The following is an 11,741-nucleotide window of genomic DNA, read 5'->3' on the forward strand; positions in this document are numbered from 1 at the left end:
CGGTTCTGCAGAAGCGGAAGCTCTATCAGAACTTCTGTAGCCCCCGAATGCAATGCAGCGGATGCAATCCAATTAGCTGCCAAGATGTCATTTTTAATGACCCCGTCCCAACCAGAACTGCTCTTCTTGTGATTGTGGAGCTACTGAACAGCCAATACGCTCCAGTGGGAGTACTCAGCTGTCACTTACTATGAGTCCACGTGTTGAAAAACAGGACAGAAACCTCTGTTGTCTTGCTGAGGATCATTTGGCAGCAGCTCAGCTGCTGGCACAGGTTTAGAATTCAAAGATTTGCATATAGTGTGTGGATGACTCATCGCCAACGGAATTCTGTCAAAGATACTGATCTACTTTAACTTGGACACCTGCCCTGGGCCAGAAACCCTGCGTGTGATAGATCATCAAGACGCTGCTTGTTGATTCAGGACAACTTCTGGGATTTGAAGTCACGCATGTGGGGAGGAGGACTTCTTGAGAACAATAGAAATGATAACGCAGGCAGGTTACTTATTGAACCGGTAGATGAGCCTATTGAATCATCTTTCGCTGGAACTTTGTGAAAACCAGTCGATTGCTTAATCGGGATCGGGTTGCTGTATAGCAGCTGCAAAAGGTTTAGCAAATGTTGCAGAGTAGTGCTTTTCTCAGCAAACTCCCGTGCCCGATATTCGCAAGGCCAGGTGACTGGGCGACAGGGTGAGCTTGAAAATGCCAAATCTTTTTTAAACCACAAGAACAAGTGCATTTAGTTGAAGTGAAAATGCAACATCATCTGTTTTCTTGTTGACAGAACCAATGAGACATCGTCACGTATCGGTCCACTAATTCATTCATTAACTACACCGAGAGGCACGGCCAGCCGCCAGTCCAGACATACAACCATTATACATCATCTAGAGACATACAACATTCGCTTATTAACAAAAGACATCACTCAAATTATCATTTCCGCTGCTATAATTAGGAGTCGTAGTGAAGTGTTGCTCAATTATTACAGTCAAAGCGAAGCCAAGTGCTTCACTCGTCTTAGCTTTGGGGTGAATTTGGTTCATGACCTCCGTTCATATCAGCCCTGTTTAATATTTTCCATGTTGTCTCATGAAGGTTTGTTCGCTGCACTTTACACTTCCTGCTCTGTGCGCGCATGCTTGGCACAAAAAAGAAATCCACGCCATAAAGCTAATACTACACCATAAGCATGTCCCCCGGGGTCACACGGCATCGCTCAAACTATTTGACAGGCGATGCACGGTATCCTTGGAATCCATTCCACTGGATTAACATAAAGAAAAAATGAACTCGAAGCATTATTTGATAACAATCTATTTGGCTCTGCTGCTGCCTCACCATGCTGTTTTACAACACAAAAGGTGTTGAGCACAAGACACCGCTGTCTGGCAGGCACCGCCGCACCTCCCGACTTCCTAGTTCACGCCAGGTAGGTGGTGATGACGACTCAGGTCCACCCACACGGGGAGGCAGCGCCAGTCAAAACCATCCAGGCTGGCACTTCGTCTCGGTGATCATCTAGAGGACGCGGCTGAAGGGCCTCGGATCATCTCCTGGATTTAACATGGCTACCGGCCGCCTCGGCGCCGTCGTGTTGATGGTAAGGATTTCCTCAGCGCTACAAACCCTTTCTTGAATATAGATAGCAAGATGTTGTAGTAAGATGCGCAAACTACGACCGGGAGCTCGTCAACTCCCACGTACGACGGCGACGACGTGAACCAGGGTGAAAAAGTAGCATTGGGGAAAGATGGAAATTTAAATGTCACGTCTCCTGCAGTGCCTGGGATTCCATCTGTCTACCGGGGAAGTTCTGAGGCGGCAGAAGAGAACCTGGATTATTGATTCCTTCACAATCGATGAGGGCTATGTGGGACAGTACCCATACGACCTGGGCTACGTGAGTTGTTTTCGCCGCCGACGCCGCCAAGATTCATCCCTGCTCACCGCCATCTTACCGCTTTGTTCTGTTTCCTGCAGATTAAGGTGGAGAAAGAAGTTTCCCTTTTCAGGATACAGGGTCAAGGAGTGGACAAGGATCCCAAGGGAATATTGGAAATCGACGAAAACACGGGGTTGATCAGAGTGCTCGGCCCCGTGGACCACGAAAGTCACGGAGAGTTCACGGTTGAGTCGAATTTCCAACACTTGGGGAAAGAGCTGGCGCCGCCGTGGTACTGCTGGGAGTGGTGGTTATTCCATGTTTGACAGAATGTCCCTTTTCCTTGAAGGTTACATTTCAGGCCCTCGACAGGGAAAAGAAAGTGGTGGACACACAGCTGGGCATTAAGATAGATATTCTAGATGCAAACGACAACCCGCCAAGGTTTGACCCGCTCACGTACACGATTAGCGTCATGGAGTCCACGCTGCAAGGTACTTCCAATCATTCTGATACGCCGGTCGGAGGTTCCCCCGAGGAGCTAAAGACCAGACTTGTTTTCTGTGGCGTTGACAGGCACGGAGCTGGTTACCGTAAAAGCCACAGATATAGACAGCTCTCTCGAGAATAAGAAATTTGACATCAGGCTGGTTTCTGTCACGCCCGAGGCCAAAGACCTGGAGTTCTACCTGAGTAGGTCCAGCTCCGAAACTAGCACCATTTCCTTCCGCGGGTGTCTGGACCATGAGGTGGGTAAATATCCAGCAGCTCTGCAGTCCAAACCCGATCAGAAATATGGAATATGGCCTTTGACTTCCATTTCACATCCTCTTATATTGAGATGAGATATACTTTAATAATCCCATGCTTGGGAAATTGTTTCGCAGCAGCAGCAGCAAGACATGCCAGGACAAGACAAGCTGAAATTGCACATAAAAATAAAAACTCTGATTTGTTAAGTATAATCTTAGAAAAAAATCTTATATTTACTAATATGCAGGGATAAATAATAAGTGGCAAAGTAGCGCAGTAACTGATTAGAGTGAGTTCAGGTTATGGCACGAGGTAGGAAAGATTTCCTGTAACAGCCGAATGAGAGAAAACAGAAAAATTTGAGAAACATTTTTTCCTTCGAACTCACCAGACAGCAGAGAAATACACGCTTATCCTGGAAGCCAAGGATTATGGAAAACCGCAGATGTCGAGCTCTTGTACGGTCATCATCAACATAGAAGACGGAAACAACCACCTCCCGGATATCAAAGGAGTAGCGGTGAGCCGCCGTCACTTTGGTCACCTCAGATCAGATGGAGATGTCCAGTGTGTGCTTCTCAACCCAGGGCCCGGGGAAAGTGAAGGAAGGAGTGAAGGATGTTCTCGTTTCAAGAATCCAAGCCGTGGACATGGACAGCCGGGGCACCTCGGCTTGGAAGGCGATCTATACCATCCACAACGACACCCAGAAGAACTTCAGAATCATCACAAATGAGGAGACTAATGAAGGGATGCTCTATGTGGATAAGGTACCGTCTCTCGCCGCTGACATTCAGCCATCCGTTACCGGTGACGAATGCCGTCACTTCAACCCCTCGCTTCTTTCGCAGTCACTGGATTACGAAGAAAACGAAGAGCTGGCCGTCACGGTCAGTGTGCAGAACAACGTCCCTTACATGTTCTGCCAGGTGGTTCAACGCAGCACAACGGGAGCTTGGAAAGTGGTCACCAAAACAGTGTCCGACCAGAAGGTTCAGTCTACGCGTGTCGTGAAAGTGACGGTGGAGGACGTCAATGAGTCCCCGGTGTTCGTGAAGGCCATCGAGGCAGTTAGTCTGAGGGAAAATATCGCACCGGGATATCTCATTTGCACATTTTTCGCCAGAGATCCGGACGTGAAGAGCATCAGCACCATCACGTGAGTTGTTACGAACACAGTAACACAACTACGACAGTTTTGAACTTCCGCGCGGAGAAGTTGCAAATGTCTGATGTGGGAAATGCATTTCAGATACCTAAAAGGAGACGATCCAGCCGGGTGGTTCACAGTCGATTCCGTGACTGGGAAACTGATCACCGCCAAGATCATCGATAGAGAGTCTCACTTTGTGAGCCACGGCATCTATCGGCTTGTAGTTTACGCAATTGACAACGGTAGGGCGCAGAAGACTTTTTCTTAACCAAACAAATCATGATGACGCACTGACGCAACTTTTTGGTCTGCAGGAGAACCTCACATGACTGGCACCACAACGCTCACCATCAACTTAATAGACGAGAACGATAATACACCCAAACTCAAAGTCAACATCATTAATATTTGCCAATCCGAGGGGCCTTCGATGGCAAACATCTCTGCTTTCGACCTGGACGAGACACCCTTCGGCGGACCCTTCCAGTTCAGGCTCATCGGAGACGTCGAGGGCATGTGGAGGATCAGTCCCGAGCAAGGTGAGCAGAAAAGCTTTAAGGAGACGCTGCTGTGAGCTCTATGACTGCTGGTATCGCCGCAAAACAAAACAAAGACGGCAGTCGGTGTGACAGGAAAGAAGGGGTCTGGCTTTGGATGCCTCAACGGAATCCTGGATCTCAGTTACGACCCCAGATGCACAACTCTGGAGGAGTTGCAGGAATGGAGTTGCTGTGATTTATCCGGGGTGTGACCAGACTATGGCCGGGAGAACGGCTGCAGGTTGTGGAATGAGGATGTGGCCGAGTCCGGTGATACCAAAGATCAAAACTGTCCGACAGGGTGAGGTTATTTTATGGCAATGGAAAAGAATGTACTCTCTAGACTAGGCATTGGGGAGGAGTCCATGTTGACGGAGACACGTGAGATGCTGAACCGACTAGAAAAACTTCCTTAAGGGTTGTGACGACGTCTTCGTTGGAAAGACCAAACTACCTCTGCACAAACGGATGGTCCAACACAAGAGCGCCGCCGCTTCAGGATAGGACTCGGCGGTCCACCTACACCTGGAGGACAAGGGCCATTTGTTTGAAGGCAGTTTGAGAAAGGAGTCAAAGAAGCCGTCTTTGCTTAAACAGAAAATCCATCTCTGAACAGAGGAAAGGGCCTCAGACACGACCTCACACAAATGTACAACGCCTTGGCATCAATACCAAGATGGATTTGGACGCATGGACCAGGCCCATCTGGACCCTCCAAACAACCAGGAAAGACCCACCGCCAGAAGCAGCCCCCGGCAACGTCCACATGAGCGCCTCAGTCCACGTGATCCAACAGAGGTCACTCCTTTGTTTAGCGTTACCTTTTTACATTCCAGTCTAGGTAATCCCACTAAATTGCTCTTTTGTTCCAACGAACTACATAACTACCCGCCTTACGCCTCGCTTCTGCAGATCAACTCTGTCACTTACACAAGAAGCCGCCATAAACTGGACCCGCCCAAAACCTGAACTGAACTGAAGAAATCTCTCTGATAAGAGGTGAAACATATTCGAGTGAAGAAATTCAAGTCCAGTTGCCAAGACAAGCAGATTTTGACAAGAATGTACCCTGATCTGGATGACTGGGAACCTCTAAAAACATACAAGAACTTCAGTTTTCTTTGGAAGTCAGAGAACCACAACGAGCCCCGGGGCACCAGCAGACACAGGTCCACGCCTTCTGATTTCAAAGTTCTTTACAGTAGATTGTTGCATTCACTCACACACCAATGGCGGCAGTGCTGCCATGACGAACACCTTGGCCGATGTGTCTCGCCCCAGGAAACTTGGACATGTAGACAAGAGGAGCCGGGAATCGAATCTCTGTGAATGTGTTCTGTATCTGCAGGGTTCACGGTCAACGTGGTGAAGGAGAAGGGAGTGTACTCCGGAGAACACCAGCTGACTCTGGAAGTATCCGACCTCCAGGGCACCACTGCGACGCACAACCTGACTGTTGTAGTGTGTAACTGCTTGAACCACCAGGCTCCGGACTGTCGCTCGAGAAAAGTTTTCAGCTCCAAAGTGGGACCGGCATCATTGGGAATCATCTTTTTTGCCTTACTGCTGCTCGCAGGTAAAACCAATCCTCAAAATACACATTAACATGACCAAACTATTATTTCAATGGGGTCGCACAAGTGGTTCACGCTTCCACCTCCTAGCGAGAAGGTCCCCGGTTGGATTCCCAATGGAGGCCTTTCTGTTTGGAGTCTCCAAAAACCTCCCACCCGATGACAGTGGCAGGATAAGCAAATGAATGAGTGAATGTCAAAGTACTGAATGTATTGCTTCACATTAACCTGCATGAACCAACATGTTCCCCCATGTTTGTATCTCAGGAGGCCTACTCCTGCTCCTCCTGGTTTTGTGTGAGAAGGAGAGCTTCTCCCTCCCGCCGGACAGCGCGGGAAACTTGATGCAGTCCAACACGGAGATGAAAGGGATTGACTGCGAGGTCAATACTTTAAGATATTCCCTCCCATGTCTGCTGAAAATAATTCATAGATTCATATTTACACAAAAAAGTGCCGGGAGTCGAATTGGCATCCGGGCCTTGAAGGCTTGCAGATGAACTGAACCCGGGTTAACATTTCGCAGGTGGCTTTCCACCACATGGTGCATGAAGACCTCAAAGACGGGCAAGACATCAAAAAAGTCGTCAAGAGTCCAGTGAGTGAGGCGCTGCGGAAATACAAAACACCACGATAACCTTTTTATCTCCACGTGTTACTTGAGATGCCTTTCTCTGATTTCTGGTTTTCTTGGCTTCTGTTTCTAGAAAACAACAAATGAAGAAAGCTGGGAGTTAGCAGTGGGGAACCACCACGGAAACCACTTCACACATGTAAAGAAATCATCTTTTTACGTTAATCTCCGTGGTGATGCCATAAATGTACCCTCGTCGTGTCACTAAGGTTTTTACTTTTTGGGGATCTGCTCTGAGCGCCTTCTTGTTTTGCTATGCTGACGGCCAGGCTGGAATCTCCATGTTTGCAGATGACACTGTGATCTGTAGTGAGAGCAGGGAGCAGGTGGAGGAAGGTCTAGAGAGGTGGAGGTATGCTCCTGGACGGGACAGGAACCAAGACAGAATACATGTGTGCGAATGACAGGAACTCGAGTGGAACGGTGAGGCTCCTGGGAGGTGAACAAGGTGGAGTACCGAGGGTCAGCGGGAAGAGGTAGGGTGGAACAAGGCCGAGGAGGTTGGAGAGGATCAGGAAGGAATCCATCGGAGGGACGGCGCATGGAAGCTGTCCTGGAGATAGTCAGGCTGAGATGGTTTGGACGTGGACAGAGGAGGGATGTTGGAGATCTGGGTGGAAGGATGCTGAGGTTGGAGCTGGCAGGGGAGAGGAAGGCCAGAGAGATTTATGGACGGAGGTGAAGAGAAAAGGAATTTAGATGGTGTGAGAGGAGGTGGTGAGATGATTGGCTGTGGACCCTGAAGGGAGGAGCCCGAAGGAGAAGACGACTGATAACACTTTGTCCTTCAAACATGCAGTTTCTCAACAGAGAACGGAGATAATGATGTTTCTGTTTCTTTTCTGTCCTGTTGCGTCTTCTCCCCAGAGGTCTGGAAGGAAGACGTACAGATCCTTCAGGGAAGAATCCTCGTCCAACAAGATCATAAATGCAAACTTCTCGCGCACGGTAAAGAGTTTACATCACCGCCCCGCCTGCATCGAACCCTCGCTTCCGCATCTTCTCCTCTCACGCCAACTCACTTCCGGTCCTCTTTCCCACCCTGCGTGAACCTCTTCTAGCCAGAAAGCCATGCAAAGTGAACACCGTTGCTTTTGTTTCCCAAAGGAGGTGAGGAGGAAGAGCACATCGCACATCCATGCTGACTCCTCCTCGTCCCAAACCCACGGCCTGATGGACGGACGCTTCAAGTCCTGGGTGAAGTAGCTCTCTTTTAAACCATTCTATTGTTTCAAGCAACCGCCGAAGAGCACTCGTGGAACACAAGCACACAAGCACACAAGCCAATTAATACGTCATCTATGGGAAAGCTGCGGGTGTTGTGTTGCGTCGGCGCGTCAGATCCGCCGGGTAGATCCAAAAATAGCGTCCGTGTCCTCTTGTACCGAGAGGAGCATTCAGGCACTCAGACAAAGCCATTTCCTGGACTTTCTCATCGGTTACGGCATCTAAACCAGGAGCGTCAAACTCATTCTGGTCCGGCGGCCACATACGGCCTAATAATATGATGCCAAGGGGGCCGGACTGGTAAAATCATTGTGTAATTACCTAGAAGTCATACTAAGTCCACTTTGTTTTAGTGTAAAGCAGAACAGAAATAGTACAAATCTTTAAATGTAATGAAGTGTCCCTTTAAAATTATAAAAAGACGAACAACCTGGGATTCGTTGAGAAAAGTAAGTGCAATTTCAACAACACGAGGCCTCAGTTCTGTCTTCTCAGTTCCCCGGGCATTTCATTATCTCATAGTGGCAACTTGCTGCATCCACACCGAGCATACAGGGTTCTTATTAACCTCAAGGAACAAATAAGAAGCGGCCCATTTTTCTTAGGAAACCCTAGACTCCATGTCCACTTTTGTCTTTTTTGACAACGACATCTTGCAGATGCGGATGTCGGGGCCAAACGGAAAAATGGGAACATTTCTAACAATAAGACAAAATGCTATTTACAGACCCAGAAGCCCCATTGCATCCATCTGCTTTAAGTTGAGTCACATAGTGTTGTGCCGTGTTGCTGACACCGACTGAAACAGTGCACACAATACAGCAGACAATACAGGAACTGAATTTTGATTTTTAAAAAGTTGTTCATGATTTTTATGTATTTTTACAAATTGCAGATTTATTCCACAGGCCGGATCGGACCCCCTTGAGGGCCGGTACCGGCCCGCGGGCCGTACGTTTGACACCCCTGATCTAAATGCTGCTGGCAAATGCACCCCTGGAGGTGGTTGTGGTGATTCCTCACTAACAAGTCATCACTTTCCCTTCCAGACTCTGGATGGGAGTTACTTTTCAAATCTCATGGCACACCGCAAAAAAATCCTCATATCAATCAACAAGGTAACAGCTAATCCATCAGTGCTGCTAAGCTAAAAAAAAAAAAAAGTGTTAATCTATTACATTTCAGAGTCACCACGTGTCCTCTTTGTAGATGCTGATGAGACTGGAGGCTCCGGAAGAAGAGCTGGGTGACTACGAGCCCCACGTTTACGCAGAGGAGGGGCGCGAGGAGACCAACTATGAGCTCGATGCCATATCCATCCCCGAGACCCACTTCGACCTGGACCTGAATATGAAATTTCTCACCCTGGCCAGAATCTGCACACCCGCCAAGAGCACGCTGGCGGCCGTGGAAAGTGGCCGTGTGTGGGAAGGCCGTCATGCTGGAACTACAGAGCAAGTGGAGAAAAAAGAGTGAGGAGGGAAAGCTTCATGCCGCATCTGATCAGTTCTTTTGTAGAGCGTGAGACTGAAAGGCAAACAGACACTAACACTTGTTTTCATTTTCTTTAGGATCATCCATCTGCCCGAAACGGGACTCGCTGGCCAGGGTGTGACGGTGAGACGCGTCCACACGGGAAAGGAGGCCTCCTGGCACCGAGCATCCCAGAATGACCGCATGTATCAAGCATACCGGGAGGACTCCCATGGCCAAGCATACCGGGAGGACTCCTATGGCCAAGCATACCGGGAGGACTCCCATGGCCAAGTATACCAGAAGGACTCCCATGGCCAAGCATACCGGGAGGACTCCCATGGCCAAGTATACCAGAAGGACTCCCATGGCCAAGCATACCAGAAGGACTCCTATGGCCAAGCGTACCAGGTGGACTCCTATGGCCAAGCGTACCAGGAGGACTCCTATGGCCAAGCATACCAGGAAGACTCCTATCGCAGGGCATACCGGGAAGACTCCTATGGCCAAACATACCGGGAGGACTCCCTGCACCAAGCACGCCAAACACAACATGGGGACTCTAACGTGGCTTTCCGCACTGAAACCCTGTTGAACAGCAGTGAGGACAGAGCTGCTGCGCACGTTGTGACCAAGAAGGTGTACATGCTGCACCCGTGACATCACACAACCTAGAGCTCAAATTTCTCATCAAAAAACAGCCTGGGTTTTTTTTCTTGTCTGGTTCTCTTCGGTTCGATTAATCAGGTGGCGGAAGCTTGATTCGTTGATAATATGCGTCGTCGGGAAATAAACCTTGATTAGCAGCATCTGGAGGGCATCTGGAAGACTTGCACATAAAGACAGATACATGCTGGCCGACGTCCTGGCTGGGAAAATACTCCGTATAATTCCATGACAAGCAGAATGAAGAACAGTTTTAACTCAAATGCATTTGATCATACCTCATCCACACATCTTAGTAGCACGTTGGATCATTTTCTGTAACTACTCTATTTGTCGGGGCGGCGTGGCGCGTTGGGGTTAGCGAGGTCCGAACATTCCCTGTTCCTCCAAGCCTGACCACATGTTGTTGAGCAAGACACTGAACCGCCCAGCGCTTCCTGGCGCTGCTCCTCAGCTGCCTTCTGCTCACGGTGCATCCTTGATGCGCTCAACGCAGCGGTCTAACTTCGCTGATATTGTGCTGAATATGATAATAAAGGCATTTCTTCTTCATTTTCTGTGATTTCCCTGTACTTTTTCACTTCTCTCTTGCGAGACGCACTCCTGTTGATGCTCTCAAGGTCCTGCAACGGCCTTGAAGACAGCTACTGTTTCACATCCCATTTTTATCTGTTTCAGCACCTGTTTTGTGCGCAACATGTCCTTCTCAATGCCGGTCTTTTTTAATGCATTGTATAAAAGTGACTCACTTTAACCAATAAATGGGAGTCAACAACAAGGAGAACAAGCTGGACAACAAGCAGACAGCTTCTGCCGCTGTTTCTCTCCATTCATAGTGTAGACGACCTAACCTTCGATACTGGGGATCTGGACCCGGGGAGGACGAGGAGGACCCGCCAGATACCTCGCCTCCAGACCGCCCTCAATAAAGCTTACTTGTGAATATCGGTGTGCGCAAACTTACGAGAATGGTGTTTTGAGTTTTCATATTCCCGGCTGTTTTTATGCTGCGACTCGTCCCGCCGGTTTCGTGTTTAATGTTCAAACAACAGGTGAAAGCCTGAAATGCGAGTCTCGGTTTAAAAGCCGTGAATTTGCAACACGCAGACAAAATATTCTTTGACCTCGAACAAGTGTTTGCTGCTAAATATGCAAAGAGGAGGTCTGTCTTTACACGCCTGCATCTCACAGCTTTGGCCAGAAGAAACCTTATGTGGTTCACACATTTATAGCCACATGGCGACCTCCTGTGGCCGTTAAGGATACCACATCCTGGATTTGCTCAGGGAAAGGAGTTAAAAATAGTATTTTTTTCCAAGAAAGACATCAATAAAATGTGTCTGAGGAAAGAACGCGAGCCTGAACAGAATAGAACCCCACCAGAGCATCTGCGAGGAACACTTTGTTCCTGTAAATTCTGCCGCCCGTCCAATCAGAGGGCAACGTCACAGCGGCCGTATCCGTGGCGACCTCTGCTCGCCGCAGGATTTCGAAAAAAAAAAAAAAAAAAAAAAGAAACCAATAGAAAGACGCAATTAGACAGTTCCCTTTCGTCAGAAACACAATGACATTGAGCCTCCTAGGAGCCATTTGCAGTGTCTTCATCTTCATCTCCATCTCACCCTCTCCTCACACCAACTAACTTCCCATCCCATCTCAGCACCAGATACATCTAAAAAAAATTTAAAAAAAAAACGCATTTGTTAACAGAACATATCAGACTCGTCTGACATTCGCTTTGAAAATAAAAGCAGTTTGGTTTTTAAGGCTCTGACTTTCGCTTGCATTTCACGCTCAAACCTTTTACTTCCCTCGTAGCTTCACACGCAGC

At 48.4% G+C, this 11,741-nt stretch overlaps 1 protein-coding gene across 1 annotated transcript; it reads left to right on the forward strand.

Moving 5' to 3' along the window:
* The first annotated feature begins 474 nt into the window (after nucleotides 1-474).
* On the forward strand, nucleotides 475-10,462 carry cdh26.2 (cadherin 26, tandem duplicate 2). The gene is made up of 19 exons (XM_086141545.1): nucleotides 475-1,609; nucleotides 1,790-1,909; nucleotides 1,990-2,136; nucleotides 2,241-2,385; nucleotides 2,468-2,640; nucleotides 3,036-3,164; nucleotides 3,232-3,414; nucleotides 3,496-3,803; nucleotides 3,897-4,039; nucleotides 4,112-4,336; nucleotides 5,685-5,912; nucleotides 6,178-6,293; nucleotides 6,437-6,508; nucleotides 6,618-6,683; nucleotides 7,412-7,492; nucleotides 7,652-7,741; nucleotides 8,821-8,889; nucleotides 8,981-9,243; nucleotides 9,343-10,462. Exons 1-19 carry the CDS (start codon nucleotides 1,574-1,576, stop codon nucleotides 9,902-9,904), a joined length of 3,156 nt encoding a protein of 1,051 aa, XP_085997671.1. The 5' UTR covers nucleotides 475-1,573; the 3' UTR covers nucleotides 9,905-10,462.
* The last annotated feature ends 1,279 nt before the right edge of the window (nucleotides 10,463-11,741 follow it).

The sequence above is a fragment of the Fistularia commersonii genome, chromosome 34 (genome assembly GCF_037954325.1).
Source record: "Fistularia commersonii isolate RoL2024-O1a breed Wild chromosome 34, RoL_Fcom_v1.0, whole genome shotgun sequence".
Lineage (NCBI taxonomy): Eukaryota > Metazoa > Chordata > Actinopteri > Syngnathiformes > Fistulariidae > Fistularia > Fistularia commersonii.